This window comes from Gallinula chloropus (assembly GCF_964237585.1).
Source record: "Gallinula chloropus genome assembly, chromosome: 1".
NCBI classification, from domain to species: Eukaryota; Metazoa; Chordata; class Aves; order Gruiformes; family Rallidae; genus Gallinula; species Gallinula chloropus.
Window position 1 is genome coordinate 182,374,035 of NC_140085.1, and position 25,678 is coordinate 182,399,712.

General features: G+C 44.8%; 1 protein-coding gene across 1 annotated transcript in view; it reads right to left on the bottom strand.

Moving 5' to 3' along the window:
- Nucleotides 1–11,204: 11,204 nt before the first annotated feature.
- LCP1 (lymphocyte cytosolic protein 1) overlaps nucleotides 11,205–25,678 on the bottom strand; it is a gene marked incomplete at its 5' end in the record, with an annotated part of 58,073 nt that continues 43,599 nt past the window's right edge. Inside the window, 9 exon segments of the mRNA XM_084264262.1 lie at nucleotides 11,205–12,661; nucleotides 14,032–14,156; nucleotides 15,049–15,172; nucleotides 16,160–16,293; nucleotides 17,101–17,215; nucleotides 17,402–17,480; nucleotides 18,776–18,962; nucleotides 19,465–19,560; nucleotides 21,579–21,721. Of these exon segments, the coding sequence (XP_084120388.1) occupies nucleotides 12,529–12,661; nucleotides 14,032–14,156; nucleotides 15,049–15,172; nucleotides 16,160–16,293; nucleotides 17,101–17,215; nucleotides 17,402–17,480; nucleotides 18,776–18,962; nucleotides 19,465–19,560; nucleotides 21,579–21,721 (1,136 nt within the window). The 3' untranslated portion in view covers nucleotides 11,205–12,528.

Here is a 25,678-nt window from a genome sequence, read left to right on the forward strand (position 1 = left end):
CCTGCTGTTGAGGGCTGTTCCTCTAGTTCAGTATGGAGCACACCAACTGGGTCTCCACCTTCTGAACTGTCCTGTACCTCTTTGGTTAACACCTGACTCACTCATTGAAGGACTTCAGATTGCTTGTGTTGTTCTATGGCTTCCTCTCTGTGTATCTTCCACATGCTACATTGGGTTAGCTTTTACAAAAAAAGTACAACCATCTCATTGTTATTGATCTTTGCATACCCCAAGATCTGGCTTACATATTTCTCTTCATGATTGTCCAGATGGGACATGATGAAAAGCTGGATGAACTAGACTTAATCAGAATAGGTGATCTCCATGCATGTTCTGTGCTTGAACAGTAAATCCAGTTTTTGGTACATGGTCCAAGTCCTCTTCCATGCACCAGTATGTCAGCCCAAGGCATGGCACTGGTTAGATAGCACCCCAATGGCAGCTTTTTGTGGAGGAGAACAGCTCATTTACATCTCCAGCACCAGGCCCACCTTAATTAGCACTTTGCTGAGCATGTCATATAGGTGAAGAATGGAGGAAACCAACCTGGGGCAGTTTCATCCACACTGGCTGATGTAAAAGGTTGTTCAGGTGAGTGGCCCCAGAAAAATTAGATGGTTTTGTTCCAGGGGCATCTCATTCCAGAGGACGGCCGAGGAGCAAATCAACACGTGTGCAGCAGGGACACCAGGGATCCAAGACCTGGGAGTGAATGGGGGAACTAAATTATTTGATGCTATAGGTATAGCTTAGCGTTGTAGCTATACACCTGGGTGAAGAATGAGTGGGAGAAAGCCCTGGAGCTAGGTTTAGGGACTTGGTTACATCCACCAACCTCCTCTGAAACAGCTCTGGAGCAGTCTGGATCAGAGCCAGTACTCCAGTTTGGCAGGCAGTTGCAGCTTCAGGGCTCAAATTTAGCACTGTCTGTTTTTTATTTAGGAGGGCAGACCCACCCTAGAGATGCCAGACATACGTTTTAGGTGGCTGAAGTCAGCAGAGGTGAATCACGCTCCCCAGTGTCTCTGAAAATACACTGGAAATCTCCAAACTGGAGTTGAGCACAACATGGACAGCAAAGGGAAAGAAATAAGAAAGGCTCATGGGAGGTTAAGCTACTGACACCTTACCTAAATTTTGTAGTTCGCATTTTGTCTGTATCTAGATGTTGTTCAAACAAACACGAAGGTTCAGAGGTCATTCCTGGCAAGGGCACAGGGATTGATTTTTAAATCGATGGGTCGGATGCCCTTCCATCACGTAGGCAAAAGGAAGCTGCCAGCAGTGGATAAAATATAGAGAGACAAACCTTGGTCATCCAGGCACACTTTCATCTGAAAATCTCTGATGCACAGGTGTGAATTTAAAGAAAAACTGGATCTACTGAGGAAGGTGTGACAGAGGAGACGGAAAAGCTGATGGAATGGTGTTGATGGTAATGAAGAAAAGGGTCGTGTTTCTCTACATCTTAAAGCAGGAAAAGGGAACACATTCTGCTGTCTACCTGAGAAGAACGTGTTGGAGAATTGTAGGTGTCGGACTTTTTTGTATGTTGGTTGCTTTTCCTATGGGTTCCCCGGGTTCTTTGCAAAGAGATGGTTCACATCCCATTCGAAAGCTGCCGTTTTCCTACTTGCTTTTTGGTTTCTGGCATGCATTGGAAAGATTTCACACCAGAAGAAAAGGAACAAATGAGTGTTTGAGGAAGCTAAGGGCAGTAGAGGAAATTCTGAGGGAAAGAGAAAGCAGAGCCTTGTGGTGGTTAAGGGATCACACAGGTTAAAACACAGTGAGTGGAAAAGTAAATGTGGGATGAAAGAGCAAAAAACAAGCAAAAGGCACAATGGAAGATGTGGCTGGCTAGAAGGCAGAGATGTATACCACCACTCCTCTTGCTTGTCTGAAAACCTCAGAGAACTCCTGGATTAAGGTAGGACACAGATCCATTGCCTTTCAACCATGTGCTGGACATTATGTATTCGGATCAATCATCTTCCTAGTTTTCCCCTTCCATTGGTATCTAAACAACACAGATTGGGTCCTCTGCTTATACAACCTGTCTCAGCAACAAGGTCATGCACAGCACCCAAAACCAGTGCCTCTGGTCATCATCCTTGGGCTAAATGGCAGCTCCACATGCACAGCAGCTCCTAGCTCCATCCCATGGAGCTCCAAACTACCTCACTAGCAGTGGCCCAGTTGTTTGGACCTCAGTGCCTAAAATGAGGTTCCTGGTCAGTAAGTTCCTTCACGAAGCAGGCAGATCTTCAGAAGCATGGAGCCTCCCCCCACAAAGGCACGGTGTAATACACATTTCACACACAAGGACAATTTCTGTGACAGTTCAGAAGATCAGTAAAAATAACTACTGACAAAAAAAGGAATGGATGGGAGTGCGCTTAGACACCAGGCTTAAGCATTAACTTCCCTGCTTCCACCCAGCTATTAGGGTTTATCATTTGTCCTTCAACTTATGTTGACGTTTCCCCTATCCACTCGTCTCATCCTCTTAGGAAGGGAGATTCTCCTCCTCTGGCTTTTCCCAGTGCAGACCTCTATTCCTGAGTGAGCCACCTCGTGCCGCATGCGTAGGTGCTGCGGAGAAACAGGCACTTTTGTAGGGAGAAAATAACCTGTGACCTGCTGTAGGCATCTCTGAGGGTATCTCAGCTTGGACGCCCCAGGTGCTCGCTATGGCAGTTTGCTGTGTTCTGGGCTACTAAAGTAATTAATTAAGATACACTACGTACAACAGCAAATCGTTTCTTAACCTTCAGGGATTTCTGAGAGCCTGGGAAGTGTTTCCCAGCTAAGCTGGGAAATAAAACAAAGCCTTAAAAAACGCTGTGAAGGGCAAGTATTGAAACAATTGTGTTAATCAAAATAGTTTTGAACATTTCACCAGTTGTTTGATTTTTAGTCAATTTAAAACCTTTTTCTTAGTTTTATTGAAAATTGCCTATTTTTTTCCAAGGCCTAGGGGAAATATGATTGAATTTAGGAAGTGTTGCATGGGAGGTTTCAGTGGTTTGAAAGCTTCCTTTCTGAAAGGAATGTATTTTTCTCTAGTTGGGAAATTGATCGAAACCCAGCCCTTCCAGCAACCCTTTCTGCATCTGCTGAATCAGCATTCCCTGCTGAGGAGCTGCTTGGGTCAGAAATTCTGGCTGAGTTCAGAGGTGTTGCTGTGCCTGGGTTTATTATTACTTTTGCACTGGGCAGACTGTGGCCTGTGCCTGTCAGTGTCACTGTAGCAGATGTGACCAGTAATGGGGGGCAGTTTGAGCTGTGTTGGTTGCTGTTGACTTTTAGAGTCACCTGGGAACACGCATGGGCTTTTGTTTAGAAAGGGGTGATCAGGTCCTAGCTTTTAGAGCAGATAGATGGTTAACAAAGTAGTCTCCTGAGTGCTGTTGAGAACTGTTCTTGTGGCAATTGGGACTGGGGGTGTATGAAGTCTCCTGGTGCCACTATTGTGTTGGTTTTTTAAAGCATACTCACACTTGAAAGGCAGTTCTAAAGAGGTATCTCCAGTCCTTTGGCTGAACCTGCTGTCTCTTCCATCTCTCTCCACCTCGGCATTTAGCGACACACAAGCCCTCCTGACGTTGCATAGATGTGGTATCTCACCCAGTCAAGGCTCTGGCATGTCTTTGTATGGTGGTTTATGATGTCAGTGGCCAAAAAGGCAGCAGCAGAAGAGGCCAGGCACCTGTTTCCCAGCTAAGTTGGGGTATCATTGCTCAAGCGCCCTTTGTACCAGCGTAGCCTCAGATGCCCGGCTGTCCCTGGCCATCCTGCTGGTCTTCTGCATCTGGTCTTCTGGTAAAGGAGAGCCAGAGCCAAGAGAATGGTCAGATAAAACATGCCAAAGGAGGAACTGCTTGCACTGCTGTAGCCAGATGGTCTCAAGCAGTTGCATCAGTGCCACTGAGTAATCTCCAGTGACTCCCATTACTGGCACCCTGGGCTTTCAGCAACCAAATGTCACAAGATTTCCTCTAAGCTCAGCCAGCACCTAAGCGCGGCTGTTGCCTTTGATCCCTGGGCTTGCACAGCATCCAGTGGCAAGATATTCATTAGCAAGCCTCATTCTGCATGGAGATACTCAGATCTGAGTCTGTATTTCAGCATGGGCCAGAGCCCATGCTAGGTTGGTACTGCCTGTCAGTAACCACGGACCTGTTAACAAGCACACAGAAGGGGCAGGAGGGGGGGAGGTCAGCTGTTAGCAGCAGCCACATCCCTCAGATCCTTTTCCTTGTCTGGGATTAGCGTAGTCATTGTTTTGATCTTCCTGAATTCTCTTGTTTGAAGTTAATCATCAACTGAGTCCCTCCAGGGATGGGTAGTTACTCAGATGGGTCCCTGTGACTGCAGGAGAACACAAAAGCTGAGTGAGTCTGTGCTGTCCTTCTTGGTTCTTTACATTCAGATTCAAATGCAAAATCAATCTCCTGAAAAATATTTACAGGCTCTTGCCCTCTTTTTTTTTTTTTTTGGTGTTTTATCACTGCTGATGAGGCCAAAGGTAACTGGTTATCATCCTTCCTACGGGAGGCAAAGGACGACAGTCTCACTGAACCCTGATCTCTGTTGCTTGCTGTGAGACGCAGCTGAGAGCCATTGCTCATGAACCACACAAGGATGCAATTAGTTTAACAGCTCTTTATTACGAATGCGGCAGAACAGAATTAGAACTCAATTTACAAGTCTCCCTTTCAAACCCATTCAGCCGTTAAGGCCGCATCATCTCTCAGTTTTCCGAGGCATATAATTGATAAATGATTTCTCCCTGCACACCTCAGCTCCTCATCTTTATTCATGAACCAATTAATCTCCATAGGACACTGTGATCATTTACATACATGGCCAATGTCACCAACCTCTGTCATTTCATTCTGGAAACAATTTTGCAGCCCATGAAACCACCGGGAGGGGAAAATCGGGACTACCTCTACATTTCTGTGGTTCTGGCATTTCTCCCTCACACCGTTCCCAAATATAAAAATCAGTTGGTAACTGCTGGGTTATCCTGGGAGGAAGCAGACCTCCCATCATCCTCAGGTGAGTGCTGTAGGGGCAGTGTGTTTCAGTCGTGGTGATGGGTATGAGCAGAGGCTGAAAATACATGTTCACTTTTTGAGTACTCAGCTATGACAACCCACCTTATTTGTTTTCTTATTCTACTCTCCTTGCTGTTCAGGTCTCCAGGGCAAGCAGGGAGAAAGATGCTGGAGTGTTTTTGCTGCTATGGGGAGGTGAGGAGGTGCCTATACTGGTTAAACACTTTCCTCATGAGCTCTGTTTCCTGAAGGTCTATTATTAACTCCGACCCAAACAACAAGTTGTCCAAGTGACTCATGTTTCCTTATTGCCAGCAGATACTGATTTGTTTGCCAGTATCTTAACAAGGAGCACCTGCAAAGCAAGTTCAACATCATTAAACAAAGGATATCAAAGGGAACCAAAGGAGCTCTCCAGGAAGAGACACTGAGCCCTTAAGAAAGGTGCTCTGAGTACCACCTACAGAAAGCAGACTTTGGCTAAGGTGCAAGCGAATGCATGTACACCGGTCCCCTCTCTATGTACTTAGGCCTGTGTGTGCATATCAGGGACACAATTAGCCCTGGAGCAGTGACAGGTTCTGCCCGTCTCCTGCATGCATGGAATCATAGAGTACCCTGAGTTGGAAGGGACCTGTAAGGATCGTTGAGTCCAACTCCTGGCTCCACACAGGACCAGCCAGGTCAGAGCATGTGACCGAGGGCATTGTCCAGATGCTTCTTGAACTCAGCCATGCTCGGTGCTGTGACCACTTCCCTGAGGAGCCTGTGCCAGTGCCTGACCATCCTCTCAGTAAAGAACCTCTTCCTAACATCCAACCTAAACCCTCCCCTGTCACAGCTTCATGCTGTTCCCTCGGGTTCTATCACTGGTCACCAAAGAGAGGTCAGTATTTGCGGCACTTCTCTGCACTGCTTGCACTTGTTCACATTCCTTGTGCAGCATCTGGCAGAAGTTAGAATAGTGGGCTCTTCCTTAGAGCTTTTTGTGGATGCTGGGACCTGTTTGTGAAGAAAACCTCTATGGAGCAAAGGTCCTGCCCCCTTTCATTCATCCATCCGTCTTGGCTGGTGTGGTCTCCACCTCAGAGAGGCACATCTCACTCTCAGCTCACGCTGACCATCCACCATGCAAGCACATCCACCCTGAAGAGCGGCTCATCACCATCCCAGAAAAACAGCTCTTACACAAATGCAGTCAAATAGGTGCTTGACTTTTCTTCTATCCATCCAGAGATGAGGAAGGTAAGAGATGAGCCTTCCCACAGTGCTGCAGTTGCAGACCCCCAGCAAAGCAGTGTCTGTCTGCTCCAGCTTAGCATTGTGCAGCTGCTCTGGGAGCTGAGGGCACCTGTGCTGAAAGCTGCTACAACCTGCATGCAAGAGCCATGTTCTGAAAATCCCATCATTCCTGCCTCGGATGGCATTTCCAAACCTTTAGGAGAGTGCTGTAGGCTAGACAGGTATTTCTGTCACTGTGCTGGGCATCCCCCTGCCCAGAGTTCGTGTGAGAAGGGTGGAGTGAAATGGCCCTATGAAAATATGTTACTCTACTAAGCTCAAAGCCTCTAGCTGTTCCTGAATGGATGCCACCTGGTCAGCACACACTGAATCTGTATTAGTAGGTTGTCCCCACATGTTGTAAAGCTTCACAAGCCCAGGAGGTTTCTGGTAGAGCAGGTCCCGTTAGCACAATTCAAAGCCTCTGAAGTCAGCAGAACCTATATTCCTAGAATTTGTCTCCAACAGTGAATTTGGGGAATTTCTAGAGGCATGTGATTATTCAAGGTCTGATCACCACATGGGCAGCATCACCTCATGCTGGTCTGAGAAGAATCATCACTGAAGCATTATGGGGCACTGTGACCACATTTCCCTAAGGTGAAATGTAATTTGACAGTGCACCAAGCAGAGGAGTTAGGGCTGGTGGTGAGAGCCTGCCTCCCTCCTCAGAGATCTCCAGTACTGTTCAGCAATGTGGCTGATTGAGCCTTTCACTGACATACTACTTGACCACAGGACTGACTATCATCCAAACAGACACAGGTCTTGAGGAGAAGGTATTGGAGAGGTTGAGGTACCTAAGGCTTATTCATTACCTCTCAGGTATTCAGGGTGTTCTGCTCCAGGGATGGAAAATCAAGGGCAGGACACATTACTGAGGGGCTGATCAGAAGGTGTCTCCCCACCTCAGTGACCATTTGACACGTCCTCTGAGCTTTCTGCTCCTTTCACAAACCTCTGGTGTATCACTTGAGCACAGGGGCTGAGGGAATGCCAGCCCTTCTGGGCACTGGGCAGCTTCTCATGGATCTGTAAGACAGATGGTAGCTCCCACCCTGGGAACAAATCAGGCTTTCTGTAAAACATTGTTGCCTTTAAAAAGTGGCCAGGGAACAAAAAGTATATAAGGTGCAGTGCTTTAAAAATGTAGCCAGTCTTCTTAATGAGAGGGAAGACTGAGCAACAAAGGAACCCTCAGGGGAAGGACAGAGCAAAAGAGAACTGCCACTGATGGTCGATGGATGCAGAAAGAATATGAGCAAAATGAGAACACTATCAGGTGATGTTGGTCCTAATTCAGAGTTTGCTCATGCTAAGTTATATAAAGTCCACAGGTATCATCTTACCAGCACACAGAGCTCCTCTATTTGCTGCCTTGTTTAATGAAGTGCTCCTTAGGTTTGTGGATAAATTTGTCATTGTTGCACAGAGCAGGCAGTGAGGCTCGGGCATTCCCTGGTGCTGCTCTCTGCTCTCGCCTTCTCTGCTTGCCTGAAAAGTGCTGGGCTCAACGTGGCTGAGCAGCCTGGAGGAAAACGCTCCCGAATTCTTGACAGGTCTGCTCTCCAGACGGTGGAGGAGGCTGCCAGAAGTGACAAAAGCTGGAGAGCTGGGAAGTCTCAGTAGCAGTTTAACACATGGGTCTGCAAGATCGGGGGCAGCAGAATCCATTTCTCCATCAACCTGAAGGCAGTGGTAGCTGAGGACTTGCTGTAGGACCAGCGCTGCTCATGTGTTTTTCACAGCCGCCTGCCAGAGGCAGGGTCTTGTTTTCCAAGCAATAGCCAAAATGAAGCTGCTGCATGGTTAGGCAGCAATGGATGCCAAGACCTGAAGTTTATGATCTGGCTCACTTGAGCTGCATGTGGAAGGAGGAGTGATGTCAGGTTGGCATTTCGGTTTGATTCCATCTCTGGAGGAAGTGGAAACAGGACTTTATCTGTACAAGAACACAGCAGACAGCCATACTGCTCGCTATCCCCCTTCTAAGGCCAGAATAGATGATTTCTAGCCAGGATAGATGATTTACAAGAAGGTGTAAAATCCTCATCATACACCTAATTATGCTTTACTACACTATGGAGGGAAATTTCCTTCTAAGTCCATCTGGTGATCAGGCTGTACCCTGAAGCATGTGGATTGATTGCCCTCATGGTTTTTTCTCCTAGTTAGTATAACTGCTGATGCCTTATTTTTATTCATATGAATGTCTAAGCCTTTCTGAAGCATTGAAAATTATGATTAATTGTGCAATGAAAATCAATAATGGAAGTGCTTACAAAGCCAGTTTGATTTGGGAGTGAATCCCAATGACAGCTGCTTTCTCTAAGAGTGATGGAAAAAGTTGGAGAAAACCAACAGCAAAAAAATTCCAGATCCTGGTGGGTTGTTTGTTTGTTGGGTTTTTTTTTTGTGATGTTTGTCATGGGTTTAACCCCTTCAGCATCTGCTGGGAGCTTTATTACAGGCTCCTATACCTCAAGTCCATCAAATAATCAGGAATTAAACAGAGGTGCATTGAAAAGTGAAAATGTTTATTGTCCTGTAAGAACACAGCTATTCCCACACCTTCAGGCCCGTGACAGCTTTATATTTCAAGGGAGATTACAGAGACAGGAATGAAGATCTGGTAAGGCATTTGCTACGGTTCCCCTGCCAACAGCACTTACCCCTTTGGCACACTGGCAGGTGCTAGTGTTCCACCTAGGGTTAGATGTTCCAGCTTTTCTCCTTTTGCCCAAGGAGAGCATCTTTGGAGCCCATGTGTGCCAGCCCCTAAACCTCCAGAGTCACTGCCATCTAGTGGTTTGCTCTTCCTGACATGCTGGTGCCAGGGCTCACCTCTGGTGCAGATTTGCAGGTTGGGGCTTGGAGGTAGTGTCCCAAAATGCAGCCTGGGGGCAGGGGACTAGAAGGGAGGGCTGAATGGCAGGGCACCTGGCACCAGCACCGGGATGCTGAGGAGGAGGAAAAGCAGCCCCCTTTGCAAAATGTGCTTTGAATAACAGCCTACATCACCTGGTCCCTCTCTACAGCCTGAGCTAGCGGCAGGTTTTGATCTCCAGGGATGCTGAAGTCCTACATCTTGCCTATGGGAAATGCATGATGTGTGAAAGTCTTCTCTGCCTCCCTCTCTCAGCAGAGTCCTCTAAAATTCCTCCCCATGTGCAGAAAACCTGAGTTGCTAAGGGCTGGTGAACAAGAAGTGCCTGCAAATCCCTCCTTTTCTCTGGGGATAGCAAGTGCCTGCATTCATTTGGGACCAAGGGAAAAGCACAGTGCTGCTATCATCTCCCATCTGTCATCTATTTCATCCCTCACATCCGCCCCTGAGTCTGAGCATCTCCCTCACCCCAGAGCAGGCCTGTCTTCAGTCAGGGTTACCTGTCCCTTTCAGTTCTACACTGTTTATCCAGCCAAAAATGGCCATTGCAGTTTGCAAGCATATGTGCATGCCTACAGCACACACAACACACATGGTTACCCCACTCAAGGGAAATGCTCTGCTCACAGTTTGCACCTGCAGTTTCCTCTCTCCAGTTTACCTCAGATGCACTCCCAAGCCAAACAACCTAAGGGAAGAGCAGCTGTCTCTTCAGTGCCACCCTTCTTGTATGGCAACTGTGGGTCTTATGCTTGGAAAGAGGAGAAGCAGCATGAGGGCCATGCTCTGATAATTCACCCTGGATGGGCAATAAACTGGGGTGACACCTCTGTTATATAACACTCCAGATGTTCTCTTCCTCTGCCAGCACTGCCATCTGTGACCAGACAGGTTTGGTCTTGGGATGCTGTTCCTTTCCCACCCTGTATTAAATACACAGAATCATGGAATATCCTGAGTTGGAAGGGACCTGTAAGGATCATCAAGTCCCAATTCCTGGCTCCACACAGGACCAGCCAGGTCAGAGCACCTGAATGAGCACATTGTCCAGATGCTTCTTGAACCCAGTCAAGCTCAGGGCTGAGACCATTTCCCTGGGGAGCCTGTTCCAGTGCCTGACCACCCTCTCAGTAAAGAACCTCTTCCTAATATCCAACTTAAACCTCCCGTATTGCAGCTTCATGCCGTTCCCTTGGGCTCTATCCCTGGTCACCAAAGAGAGGAGATCAATGCCTGACCCTTTGTTGCCGCTCGTCAGGAAGCCACAGACCCTGGTGAGATCTCCCCTCAGTCTCCTTTTCTCCAGACTGAACAAACCAAGGGACTTCAGCCTCTCCTCATAAGACTTCCCTCCAGACCCTTCACTATCCTTGTTGCCCTCCTCTGGACACTCTCCAGCATTTTGGTGTTCCTCTTGTACTGTGGCACCCAAAACTGCACCCAGTACTCAATGTGAGGCTGCACCAGTGCAGTGCAGAGCAGGACAATCCCCTCCCTGAACCAGCTGGCAATGCCGTGCTTGATGCACCCCAGAATATGGACACATAACTTCATGAGAGGAACAGGGCAGACAGATCTGATCAGGAGCAGGATCTGACCATTAACACAGAAATCAAGTGGCACATTTGCATTTCAGAATGTCTAAAACCCCAAAGTTTATGGGTGTGTGAGCAAAGGAAGATGATGACGGGTACTGTGCTGAATGGGGAAAATCACACTGGGTCAGGCTACAAGTCCAGCCAGGACAGTGGCCCATCTTTGGCAGTGTCTCAGAGTGGCATGTCCTGAAATGGCCTAGGAAATGATTCTTCCCACTTTCTACAATGCTGTGGGCTTAATAAATATATGGAAGGCACATCCTTAGCGAGCCTGCAGTGTTTTGTTTTTTAAAATCCGCCCCTATGTCAGCTATATGATACACGTTTCCCCATTAGTACAGATTAAGCAAAGAAAGACTACACTTTTGGCTTTATAGAATAGTTTATTTTGAGATAATTCTGTTACAGAATTCTTTGTTAAGGCAGTTCTGAAGGGGCCAGAGGGGAGGGAGCAGGGAAGGGCAGGAGGGAGAGGGAGGGAACCGAGACTGTCAACGGGGTTGCATTAAGGCAAAATTCCCTCTTCCTGCATTTCAGCACAGTGAAATCCATGTAAAGGCCAGAACAGTAAATGACTCATGCCAAGGAAGAGATTCAGTGCAAATAGAACCCACTGATTATCCATAGACGGGGCTAGATCCTCAACTGAGGCAATCTGACAGCGCCTTGTTAGCCGCAAAGCCAGCTGATTTAGCTCCTCTGAGGATCCCAGCCTGGGTTCAGGGAAGCATTTTAGTTTGTGTTTCATATGCAAGCACAGAGTTAAATGCTCTCCTGAACCAGGGCCACAGCCCTTTGAGTGCAAGTCTGTGAAGTTAAGAGAGGTGGGGTTTTTTATTCACTAATCAAATAGGTCATTCTGTGTCCCTTTGGTTCGCTTCTTACTGTATTGCCACTGACTGAGTAGATCCCCTCAGTTTCTTTAACATGGTTCTTATTTCTATCATACTTTTAAATCTGCTTATCCTTTTAAGTATTGTGACATAAAAAATACTTCTCCCTTGAAGAGTATTTCTTGCAAAGGTTCCAGAGTTTGCAACTTGGCAGACCAGGTTAAGGTATATATTTTTCAGTGAGCAGTGATGTGCTCTGTGAGTAATGCCATGAAAGGCAGAGGCATAACTTGCAAGCAGAAGTACTGCTCAGTTCACATACCAGCATCACACACTGCAGACCCCAAACACTTCTCTCCTTCCACAAGAATTTCCTAAGAGGATCCTACTGTTCCAAAAATATATCCACTGATACTGGCATTGGCTCTGGGAAACCTCTGTTGTTATCCTAGGTGAAAACTGAAGGGAATTACAGGAGAAATGCTACCAAAAGCATGAACACATTTTCAGGCAGAAGCAGTACACAACATTTCACAATCCTAAAAGCTGTCTGTACCTCCTAAGACAAAGACCTCCAGGTGACCTCTGACAGAAAATCCTGGTATCCATTAATAAAAGGATATGTACAGGCCTCTCTATTGAAAACTTATTCAGGAATATGAAATGGGTATATCTAGCAAAGGGGAAAATAAGGCAAAGAAACGAAACAAGTACTTTGGTTCAAAACAAAACATTCCCTCCCTCAAATAAATGCAACTTCTGTATTTTCTGGAATTCTGAATATATAGAGTTCGTGCCTTAAATGGGCACTTTCAGAGAATCAACAGTGTGAATACCAGCCATCAGTACGAGTCTTTTGTGCTTTAAACTTTCTTCATGCCTTTTCCCATGAGGCAAGCAAACACTGTCATGACCATTTTGGGTTTTACTTCAACCAGGTCTTCTGGAAGGGCATAGACTCTTGCTCCAATTTTTCTTGCCATAGAGATGGCATATCTGCATTGCAGGGGTGAAAAACAAACAAAATAACAAATCAGTGCAATAGCATTAATTTTCCATCTGTTAAGAAGTGTCATACATGATCGATAGCAGAGTGGGTTGGGAAATTCCTCCTGATTCGTCAAAATTAAACTCTTCTGTAGGAATGTACAAGAGAGGTTCCTAGAGAGCTACATTTCTAGTAAAAGGTGGAGTGTACTCCCTGGCAGTGAATGCACTGGTTACCAGCAGCATGGGAAACTGCCAGTCAAACTCCGGTATGAAACATTTAGCCTCCCATCCCATGAAAGATTATCCTCACAACCAACCATCCTGGTCTTGCTCCCCCTCAATCTCTGCCACTCAGTCTTTGCCCATAAACAAACACACAAGGATGGAAAGCTGGAAGCTGATGTTGGCAGAGACCAGTGTTGATGGAAGTCAACGTTCAGGGACTGCTCTTCTGCTTGTGTCAGAGCCAGAATTTGCAAGCTGACCTTCCCATCCCTGTGCTCAGTGGGTATGTCTCATCTTTCTATTTTTTTTCATGGAAAAAAAGCTAGAAAATCCCTGGGTTTTCCCACTGCAGAGCACATACACTTTTTTAAATTCTCCCCAAAAATGCAGAGAAACGTTGGAAAGAAAGGGAGGGTAAAAGACAAAAGCATAAGCATATGTAGGATTGCAAGGAAAGAAAGAGAACAGATGGTAGGAAATGGAAGGGGAAAAGAGCAGTGGGAGAAGTCCTTATAAAAGTTACGGCAGTTTTGACTGCCTTACAGTCATCCTTTTCTCTTTTGCCACATAGCAAAGGAGAAGCTAAGCTGATGGTCAGACCAGGAGGTGATCTGGGTAACTTTGAAAGGAAAGGAAGATGCCCCCAGGATTGGCTCTCTGTCTCTGCTAGGAAATGGTTTCCACTCAGGGAAAAAAAAAAAAAAAAATCAGTATCCACACCCATAAAACCCGTTTTTAGTCATGAATCCTGCCCTCCCCTCTTCTCTCTTAAATATGCCCTTGTTCCAGCTGGATGTGACTAAAGAGGTATCATGACCTCTAATCACCAGTTTCTGCAGCTCACTGTTGTTGGCATTGTTCCCCCATCTCTGAAAGAATTTTAAATGTAATGAGAGAAAATAGGAGCTTGTGAAGCCAAGTGATTTTGATCCCTTCAAGGGGATTATAAAGCAGGAATTATAACATTACACACTTCATTTCCATTGATAGCCTTTTTTACTGCCGAACTCCTAGCCTTCATGCTTCTCACTCCAGAGGTATTTCTCAGCTGAGGTTGTGCCAGATGAGAATGATAGCAGAGCAGTTTTCAAAGACAGTCAGGCAAACCTAAGCAGGTAACTAGTGTTAAGTGTCACTTGGCATGAACGTACTTAGCATTATTTAGTTTCTCCTCATCATTCAGGTTCTCTGTTTTCAAGAGGTCATAATTGATTGACCCTGGTTGAATGGCATCAATGAGATCCAGGACTGGCATGCTGGTGCTGATTTTACTATCCTGCATAGATGAAAAATACAATTAGATGCAAGAACAGGATGACAGATCTCCCACAAAGCCAGAGTCTAAGCTCAAGAGCAATGGACAGCTCAGTTGAATACCATTTAGATCTTCACAAAGGGCTGCTTAGCATCATTTTTTATCTAAGGCAGACAGAGAACTCTTTCAGGCTGGGTTTTTTTTTTCCTCAATGGATGTGACATAATTAAAGCAAAAGATGGGGTGCTGGGCTAGTGAATTCACTTCCTGTGGGGAAATGACGCTGATACATGTCCACTGACAGGAGGTGCAAAGGGAACCAGCTGTGTGACTCGTCAGCTCATTACGTGAAGTCTGATGGATCTGTCCTCACCCTGGTGCAAGCTGCTGATTTCCATCCACTGTGTTCTCCAGCTTGGGAAGTGTTGAAGATGTGTTAGCGCAATTGGGAGCTCTTGGGAATTGGTCTGTCTCTGTGTTTATATGGTACCTTGCAAAATAGGGCAAGGTACCTCTGAATGGTACTACCAGACTGCAAATGTAATGCTATTCTTCCTTTTCATACTGTATTTTGTAATTGCTGTTGTTTAGTAAACAACAGTGCAACGGTTCTTGCTCTAATTCCAGTCATCATTCCTGGCTCCTGATTTCCCATGTCAGACTGGCACTAAGGGTGTTTCCTGTTTCATTCATATCATGTTTCTGTTAACCTTTTCATAATAAAGCTCCTTCAATAAACCTGTATATCTGAACATGCCTTTAAAAGGGAATAAAAAACAATCCAACTACGTAGTTAATTACGCCATAATATAGTGTGTGTGCATGTATATACATATATACATCTGTATACAGGCAACTTGTATAGCATCCACACAAACACACCAAATAAAGAGACTTCTAACAAAAGCTATACCTTGAAACTGGAGATGGTTGAATCCTTCCCGGCTGCAGACAGTGTTTCATTGACCCAGCTCACAATGATTTCATCGTTGACCTTCTCTCCACCACCAATGTCTTCAAGGATATTCAGGGTGTACCTTCAGAGGGAAGCCAGGATACCTGCATTTGCTCACCGTAACCCCAGAACCACGCTGCACGAGCGCAGCTTGAATGGGGTCACTCCAGCAGTCCTCATAGACCCCTGCTTCCCATGAACTCACAGTGCATATGAATTATATTATAACATGATAATTAATCTAATGAGGTTTATTCATCCCTAATTCCCTAATCACTGTTTTGGGAGCGTGAAAAATTTTTTATACTCAAAATTCGTAAAAGGTCCCTCTTGGTGGATCTCAGTGTAATAAAAACCCCTCATTCTCATAATGATTTAAAAAAAATAATCACCGACTTTAAGGTCAGAAGGGAATTGTTACACTTATCTAGGACTGACCTTATGCATAAACACATGCCTGGAATATGTTGCTTATATGCCAGCATGCACCTTGGAAAGACATCCCAAATTGAGGTAAGTAATCACAACATCCCTAGATTAATTACCTGCCTGATAACCTTGCTTTATAGACTGAACTTTGTCTGTATTCACTTCCTAACCACTGGGTCTCTTTACACCCAATTATGGAGCTCTTACACATACACACAAACACACAGAGACAGAAGTACATTAAAGAGGGGAGAGCTACTGAATTGCATATGCAATTACAAAGCTTCTGCACCAATTCCTTGCTTCCAGTACATTCTCCCAATTCCCTGATACAGAGACCTTTTGACTTCTTCTTCTCTCTTCCATGCAATGAACATTTATTCATGCTGTACAGATAGTGACAATATTAATCTTCTGCATGAGCTGACTGCAATAGCCTTGCCTGCAAGATAATGTGCTTCCTGATCGCACCCCTAACCACGGGGGAGCAGAAAGTTACTCTGTCTTTGCATGTAAGTGCAAACCAGGTGAGTGAGAAAGCTGTAGCCTCTACAGCCTTCTCAGTAATAGCATCAGGAAACTGCTACCATGCAAACTGGGTGTACCAAAACACTCGAAAGTTTGTGTGGGGCTGCCATACCTTCTCATCAACTGCCAGAGTAAGGCCAACGTGAGCGTACGGTTTCCTTCATTCAGATCTTGCCCAGCGATGCCGACAAGGGAAAACTTGGCCTGATTCTTTCCCAGTTCCACTGCATAGTTGCAGTTTTCAAGCTGTTAATGACAGGGTCAAAAATAGAGAAAAAAGACAAGATGCTGTTACTTTAAATTCTGGATCACTTTTGGGCAAACAGTAGCTTTGGGGCTCTGTGGTAATACAGCTGTTTGTCTACCAGCAGCCAGTTCCATCCCAAAAATACTGGGGTAAACAGGCAAGATAGAAGGAATGTTACACTTTATCAGGGCCTGGAAAACAGATTACCATAGAAAATATGAATCTACAGCTCATGGGTACATCCAGCAGCATGGTGTTGCACTGAGACAACAGATCAGTGTCCCAGTCAATATTTTAGGTCAGTTAATCACTCTGGCCTAACTGGATGGAATTACTCATCCAGATAGCTGGAAGAAAGCTTTGTATTTAGCAGCCACTCTGTGATCGGTTCTTGAGGCATCTGGTCAAGAACACTTATCATCACTGTCTTCATTTGATGTGGTGGGCAGTGATCCAGACAGCTACAATTAAGCTGGTGTCATATGACTCACGGTGAAGATGCATTACAATTGGTGACTAAAACAGTAGCAAAAGTGGTCTGCAAATACAGTTTTAAAATATTGACACAAAAGGTGTCAGGTCTTTTTACTTTACAAATACTGTTCACCTGCCAACAGAGCCAGTGAATCAAACATATGTTTCTTTTTCAGGGTGAAAAAATTATTCACAGAGTAGAAAAAAAAAATCATTTAATATGCTGCACTTAGGACTTGGAGCAACCCAAGTGTCCACATCACTGTTTGAAATGGTACAGGCATCCTTTAAAGATCAGGCAGTGCTACTGTAGCTATTCCAGCTTTTCATACCTTCTTCATGTTGCCTCCCAGTTTAGGATATGGAGGTTTGTTCACTCTGTTCCAGTCTACTGGCACTTTAATCTTTTCATACAGCTGGAAGATAACCAAGGCGTCTGACAGGTCACTGAAAACAACAAAAAAGATACATCATTGTCCAGAGAACAGAGGAAAAAGAGGTAAAATTATTATTATTATAGCTTCCTATAAATAAATAAATAAATGTTCTTATAGGGCCCAAAAGTTTTTCTGTTTTTGTGACAATTTCCTAGCTGCATTTATCATCTGAAGGAAGTGTAATACCTCCTCTTACCTATATAAGTGATTTACACGTGGATTAACGCCCAGGGAGTTTATCCAGTTCCTGAACGTCCTCTCTTCTCTTGTCTCACCTAAAAACAACAGATACATCAATCAACAGGCCTGCAAAACATAACACTCCAGTATAACAAGTGTCTTGTGATGAAACCATAACTCAGGATTTACAGCACACTGAACCATAAGCAGGAGGAGACACTGGTTGACACGTGGTATAAGAGAGCACAATGCAGCATGTAATATTTCTTCCTGCCCTATATATTATAGTATTTTGGCAGATTGGCCTTGAAATGCCTTCAAGAAGTCAAGAAGAGCCTGTGCCTGACTATGGACAGCTTCACTTCCAGGCTGAGAAAGAAGGACCGGGAGCTAGCAAATGATCCATCCAACAGCAGTCCTGACCCCAACCCAGAGCAAGCAGGCAGTAGGTTGATGCAAGATCAGATTTGTAAATTATATTCTTAATTGAGGGAATGCCAGATCAACTCTAGTTGCACACTCCAATAGACTGTATTGGTTCAGACATCCCACAAACATTTTTGGCTTTTAACATGTCCTATCCACAGAAGAGACCTCCCCCCCCCCCAAAACACCAGAAGCTACATGCAAGTAAAGAGCCGACTCCCTTTCTTAAGGATGCCTGTGCTACCAGTGCAGTGAATATATGACTGAAGGGCATATGGTTGGAATAACACATGGTCAACTCAGAGCTGGGGAAACTGGCACAGATGGCTACAAACACCGTTTGCATTTTATAGAATCATAGAAGACATTAGGTTGGAAGGGACCTTTAAAGGCCATCTAGTCCAACTCCCCTTCAGTAAGCTGGGACACCTTTATCCGGTTGCTCAGAGCTTCATCAAACCTGACCTTGAATGCCTCCAGGAATGGGGCCTCCACTACTTTTCTGAGCAACCTGTTCCAGTGATCTACTACGCTCATACTGAAAAACTTTTTCCTAATATCCAACCTAAATGGCTGCTGGCTCATGTTAAGTTTCTCATCCACCAGAACCCCCAGGTCCTTCTCAGCAGGGCTACTCTCAAGGAGCTCTTCTCCCAGTCTGTATCTATGTCTGGGATTCTTCCAGCCCAAGTGCACTTGGCAGTGTTGAATCTCATTAGGTTCACCCAGGTCCACCTTTCCAGCCTCTCAAGGTCTCTCTGGATGGCTTCCTTTCCTTCTATGCTGCCAACCGCACCACTCAGCTTAGTGTCACCTGCAAATTTTCCGGGATGCACTCAATTCCATCATCAGTGTCATCGATAAAGACGTTAAAGAGCACCGGTCCCAAGACAGACCCCTGGGGGACGCCACTTGTTACCATCTTCACATCCCTTCTCTGAACATGCTCCAACAGGTTCCTTACCTTCAATCTCAATGTCCTGGTTCTCTGGCTTATGCAGGGCAGGGTATTTGTTGAACAAGTTGGCAATGAAGGCCAAGTTCAGCTTTGGGTTTCCCCGGACAACGTCGGTGGCCGTGACGAACTGGCGGCAGCCCAGCCGCTCGGCTTGCTGCAGCATACACTCTGCTCGCTGCACGTCGTCCTTCTCCTGTGCCAGCAGAAAATGGGGCTGTCAGCCTCACCCACCAAACCCACTTTGGGGGCCCCACGTGTGTAGGGTTTTTAAACCCAGTCCTTGTCAGATTTACAGCTATTTCCTTTCCTATTTTTACTAATGGCAGTGTTCTCAAATGGGATTTACGTACAGTACAGACATCTCACCATCTTTTCTTTACAGTTATATTCCATATAAAAGGGGATGGTTTGATGAAATTCCCAAATAAATGTGCTTAAATATACTTGTAACAAGTCACTAGTTCCTCAGTGCCGTTCAACCGTTGTTAAAGTTTCAGTGATAACATCTAATAATAAGAAAGGCAAGATACATCATTCAATTCTTCAAAAGCTTTGATTTCTGAAAATACAAGATGATGTTGCAACACTAAAAAGAGTTTGCTTGTTCTGGCACCCCAGTGCAACTCCGTGTTGGCCAGCAGTGCGAGCAACAGACAGAAAATATCAGCATTTACTCTAAACTCTTCTCATCTTACCCTTAATCCTGACATGTCAATAGGAATAGCTGGAATGCCTTCTTCGTCTCCCTTGGGGGCAACTTGGTCCAGCAAATGGTAATAAGCTTTTGAGTCCTGTGACAGGCAGAGAAGTTGAAGGGAGAAAAAAATTACATCTCAGGCTTGGGTTTTGCATGCTAGTGCTCTCCTGAACAATCTGGCTGCATGCTTCATTTTTATTACATCAATCACTGGGCTACATAATTAAATTAATTAAGCTGGAAGCACTTAGGAATTCCTACTTTATGCTGTATTTGCCGGATCTGTTTCTCCCCTAAGCCAATATATATACGCTGCAGAACATTAAATGCATGAGACAAAGTGCTGTGTGTTGCACTTAGAAAAAGGACAGCAACAACAAAGAGATGTTAGAATTGACTTGATCTGAACATTAAATTAGAGGTAAGAAAACACATACCTTTATAATGCTGTAGAAATCAGGCTGCTCAGCATTTGATAAAAGAAAATGCAGAAGAAAAAAGCAGATGTTTAAAGCAGATTTCAAAGCAACGCTGGAACAGTTATGGAAGACAAGGACAAAAGTTAAAACAGACAGCAGTATCAGCAGTTTTCAGGCAAAAGGGAAGGACCAAGATACAGATTTAGCTTGTTGTGTCTTCAGTCTTTCATGAAATGTAAATGTTGGTTCCATGTGTAGAAAATATTAATCTCACTTCAGAAAAAATTAAAAGAACCAAGAGTAAAGCTACATGTTAGTGTCTAGGGACTTGAATAACTAACTCAAAATACAAAGCAGATTACCTGAATTATTTTAAAATTTATTAATCTGCATTACTACCCACCATAGCTAGAAAGTGGTTATTTATAACAGAGGTGAGGTGGGGAGACTCAATTAGGCAGTGGCTGTAAAGGCTGAAGTCTTGTCTCTGAGACATAAACTTGAGCCTTGTTTTCCAACTGTAAATATGGTAAGTGTGATTTTTCTTTCAGTTGCAGAAAGGATTTAATCATTTGCACTATAGTCCTCTCAGCCAGCCTACAGAAAGGTGGGAAAGACTCCATTCCATTCCTTTTCAAAGGATATTCTCCAGTCACCTCCACCCAGTGAACAAAAATCTCTTACAATAAAAATGGTATCATCAAATGCCACTCTCAGAGTCCCCTTGCTGCCTTCCCAAGTGTTTTTCTTTATATCAAGTAATAGTAAATGACTTTTCACACTTTGGTCCTTGGTGAAGCCTACAACCAGGCATCTCTGAAGCAGGGCTTTTCCTATGCTGTCCTGGGAATGGGAAAGTGGCTGATGAGGTTGGTGGGCTGGCCACCCCTGACTGGCCTAGAATCCAGATCAGACAACCTCCCAGATATACTTCCTGCAGCCATGGGATGCTGTCTGGGCCTCACACTGTGTAGTTCTAGTGTCTGAAACACACCAGTGTGCACCACTGAGGTTCAGATACATCTCTCTAGGAAGAATGAAGGTCCTACAGAGAAAACTGCTGAAACCTGCACCCCACAGTCCATGAAGTCCCAAGGATGTGAAATATGCTGCACCCATCCTTGCAAGTGCCCCCCCACCCATCTACCTATATTATTTTGAATAGTCCCACTGAATTAAAACTTGTAGGCAAGTGCATGCAGGGTTATAGCAAAGGCTGGGACAGAGGAGCATATAACCAAGGTGCTGTACTGAAGGAAAAGTCAAGTGGGGGAAATTGGAAGAGCCCCATCCTTTTCCCTACATCTTGTTATGTCTGGGTAAGGTTCAGCCTTTTCCAAACCAAAGCCAGGTCAAGAAGCATTTAAGGACATTTAAGAAGGAGAACAGGAGAACAACAGAGACAGGGAACTGAAAATACAGCGGTAGCAACCATATATCCAGAGCCAGAAGCCATTCCTTTCCCAGACCTTTGGTGTGCTGGGGCTGGCGGTGGTGACTGGGAGGCTGGCAGAAGGAATGCTACTGAGTGGAAAGGTAAACCCCACTAAAATGATTTCATGCACCCAGCTCCATGTGTTTGGCAGAGCAGTCTCAGCTGCTTGGATTGCTTCAGCACAAAATCCCTGTTTGCAGGACAGGGACTTGGGTGTGGAGCTGCTGTTTTGCTACTGTTGGTCAGTGTTTCTCATACCTTGATGTCTGAGCTGAAGTTGTTGATTTTGTTGCATCCTGCATTCTCCAGGTGATAGTTTGCCCACCTCAGAAGCAGTTCCTCTGGAGACAACTTCATCAGATCCTCCAGACTCTCTCCTTCTCTCAGAAGAGCAATCAAGGCTATTCAGGTGAAAAAAAAAAAAAAAAGAAAAAAACTATTAATGATGTTGTGAATACTTGTAGAGGAGAATGCATAACTATTTTCTCTCTTGCACATTTTGCTACCCTAGTTTCTAAAAGTGAGCAACTATAGTGTTGCCAAACTTCAAGCTGGTCTAGCATGGCATAAACAGAAAAAGGGCCTCATCAGTAAAATTGGGACAAGGCTGATAGTTGGTTGTGCATCTAGTAGTGGATCATATAGAATCAGAAGACAATTTCATTGTGGTCTAACAACTACCCAATTTCCTTGCCTCACATCTTATTGAAAATATGATCATTGAATCATAAAATAGTTTGAGTTGGAAAGGATCTTTAAAGGTCATCTAGTTTAACTCCCATGGAATGACCAGGGACATCTTCAACTATATCATGTTGCTCAGAGCCCCATCCAAACTGACCTTGAAAGTTTCCAGGGATGGGGCACCTACAACCTCTCTGGGCAACCTGTTCCAGCATCTCACCACCCTTGTTGAAAAAAATTTCTTCCTTATATCTAGGATAAATTTAGTCTTTTAGTTTAAAACCACTACCTCTTGTCCTATCACAACAGGCCCTGTTTGTCCCCATCTTTCTTATAGGCCCCCTTTAAATATTGAAAGGCCACAATAAGGTATCCTTGGAGATTTCTCCAGGCTGAACAAACCCAACTCCCTCAGCCTGTCTTCACAGGAGAGGCATTCCAGCCCTCTGATCATTTTTGTAGCCAACCTCTTGTCCTGCTCCAATAGGTCCATGTCGTTCCTGTGCTGGATGCAGTGAGGTTAAGCACAGGAGCAATATGGGAGTGACAAAAATGAACACACACTCTCTGCAGTTTAGAGGAAAGAAATCTCAGTGACTTCCATAGTGAAACTGGATCCACAGAGGTATTTTTAAGAACTTGCACATGACTTTGTGGGCTCACGGGTCAATAGGGTTATCTCATCTGTCAATTGGAGAAGACACCCTATCTATATAGAAAAATTAACATAGCTGTTATGTTCATAAAAGGGGGAAAGGGCAGGAGGGAAGGAGAAACCCTTGCAACTGCAGGATGTTTAGTTGATCTCTGAAGCATGAAAGGCTTTAGAAGAAGTTTTGAAAAGAACAACTAATAACATGTAAACAGTCCTGTGATAAGAAGGAAGAGTGTGTCACACTACTCTGATCTTCTGATATCTTTTTAAGCTTTTTTAAGAGGAAGAAAGGTAGGTTTAGATTAGATATCAGGAAGAAAATTTTTGTGGTGAGACACTGGCACAGGTTGCCCAGAGAAGCTGTGGCTGCCCCCTCCCTGTCAGTGCTCAAGGCCAGCTTGGATGAGGCTTTGGGCAGCCTGGTCTAATGGAGGCTGTCCCTGCCCATGGCAGGGGGTTGGAACTAGATGATCTTTGAGCTCCCTTCCAAACCAAACCAAACCAAACCAAACCAATCTAGAACTCTGTGATTGTATGATTCTATGGTCTTTTATCATTAATTGAAAGAAATACTGATTTCCTGCATAAAAGAAATAGTGGAGACCTACTATATCTGGAGGTCCATAGGTAATTTTATATAGGGTACTATAGGGTTAAACTGAACCAGAAGGGGATAATAAAAGCATTTGAAAGTAGAGAGTGGAATTTATGGAGAGAAAAATGTTAACAATGTGAGGGTAGGCTGTAAGAAGGTTTCTTATAAAGTTAATAATGGATTGATTTTTGGACTAATGCTTTTTTGGTTTTTTTTCCCCATCAATTAACTTGGCATAAATACTAGCAATGTGCTAAGAATGCTATGATTATATTCACTAGGTGGCACACTCAATACAGAGGAAGATCAGGAAGTCAGACAGAGAGAGCTAGGTGACTAATAAAAATAGAAAGTAATTTAATAGTGACATGTTCAAAGACATTCACTAGGGAATTCATACAAATAATTTTTATTAGCTAAAAGCTTATTCAAACAGAGACTGAGAACAACTTGAGTGTATTACATGTCTTTTGAGCTACTCTGAGCCACCATGTGATATGACCAGGGGAAAACCGAGCATGATATGAGTGCATCCCAGGCATTTCCCATAGAGTCTGGGGTGTGTTACTGCCTTGATACCATGTGCTCATCAGACCTCACTGCAAATACAGTCTCCCATACTGAAGAAAGGGGAAATTTGCCTGGAACTGCTGCAGAGAAGGGATATCTGGGAAAGAAAGAACTTGGAAAGAAATAAAAATGATCTTGGCTTGTCAACCCTGACAAACTAAGTTCTGATATGAGAAGTGAAGGAGAAAATATCAAAAGGGAAAAATAACTATTAATCAGGGTACAAAGGTATGGGAACTGGGAACCCTGGAAACTGATGGTTCTGACTATGAAAGGCATAGGAATGTGCAAGGTGTGAAGCAATGAAGGTAGCACCTGCATGGTAACTGGAGAAAGGAGTGTCGCTGCTGTTTGAGCAGACTGTCCAGAGGCACAGGGAACAAAGCAGCAAAATGATGTGCTGTGTGGAATGCAGGTACACATCCACAGCCTCCTGCTGAAGATATTTCATGGAGAATTTTGGCACTGGTGAAACACATCTGGAATGCTGTGTCCAGTTCTGGGCTCCCCAGTGTAAGAGAGACATTGAAACACTGCAATGGGTTTAGTGGAGAGAGACCAAGATGGCTGGGCTGGAGTACAAGTGACATGAGAAAAGGATGAGAAAAATGGGGCTTTTTAGCATGGGAAGAGGTCTGAGAGGGGAACAGGCATTGTCTTCAACAGTTATAGAGGGGTCAGAGCTGTATTTTCCCAGTATTCGCAGCAAAAGGATGAGAAGGTAGAGACACAAGGTGCAGGAAGGGAAAATCCAACTAGATCTAAAAAAAAAAAATCACAGCAAGATTGGTTAGGCTCTGAAACAGACTTCCCAGAGAGCACTGGAAAAGAAAGACCCTGAGCAACCTCATCTAATCTTGGGACTGGCATTGCTGTAAGTGGATAGTTGGATAGCTGAATCAGAGGACCTCCAGGATGGACTCCCAGAAGGTTCCTTCCAGCCTAAATTATTCTGAGTCTGCAATTCTTTCACAAAGAAGGAGAACTTGTCTGGCAATCAAGAGCAAGAAAGGAGCAAAGCTTCCTGAATACAGTGTAGCGTTTTCTCAGCCCAGATTTAGTGCCAAAACACCAATATACCTGAGTGTGGAACATCTTTCCTGACTCAGTGAGCCTGTGATTGGCTCTGCACACACAAACCTACGCACAGCCTTGGACTTTGGAGTGCTGTAAATTGTGGGAAGCAAGGGAAATTAGAGCAGTCAAGAAGACAGGCAACACTCTAACAGTTGTGGTCAACAGCTCAATGTCCAAACCGAGACCAGTGACGAGTGGCATTCACCAGGGGTCAGTATTGAGACAGATGCTGTCTAACGGATTTGTTGGAGACAAGGGCAGTGGGATCAAGTGCACCCTCAGAAAGTTTGCCGATGCCACCACGCTGTGTGGTGTGGACGACATGCTGGAGGGAAGGGATGCCATCCAGAGGGGCGTTGACAGGCTCGAGAGGTGGGTCCAAGTAAACCACATGAAGTTCAACAAGGCCAAGTGAAAAGTTCTGCAAATGGGTCAGAGTAGTCCCAAGCACAACTAAAGCTGGGTGGAGAATGGATGGAGAGAAGCCCTGGGGAGAAAGGCTTGGGTGTACCTGATTGATGAAAAGCTCGACATGAGCCATCAGTGCACACTTAAAGCCCAGAAAACCAGCCATATTCTGGGCTGTATCAAAAGAAGTGTGACCAGGAGGTTTGGGAGGTGATTCTGCCCCTCTACTCTGCTCTGCTCTCATGAGATCCCACCTGGAGTACTGTATTCAGCTCTGGGGTGCTGAGTACAAGAAAGATATTGAACAGGTTGGGTGAGTCCAGAGGAGGACTCACAAAGGTGATCAGAGGCCTGGAGCATCTCTCCCAT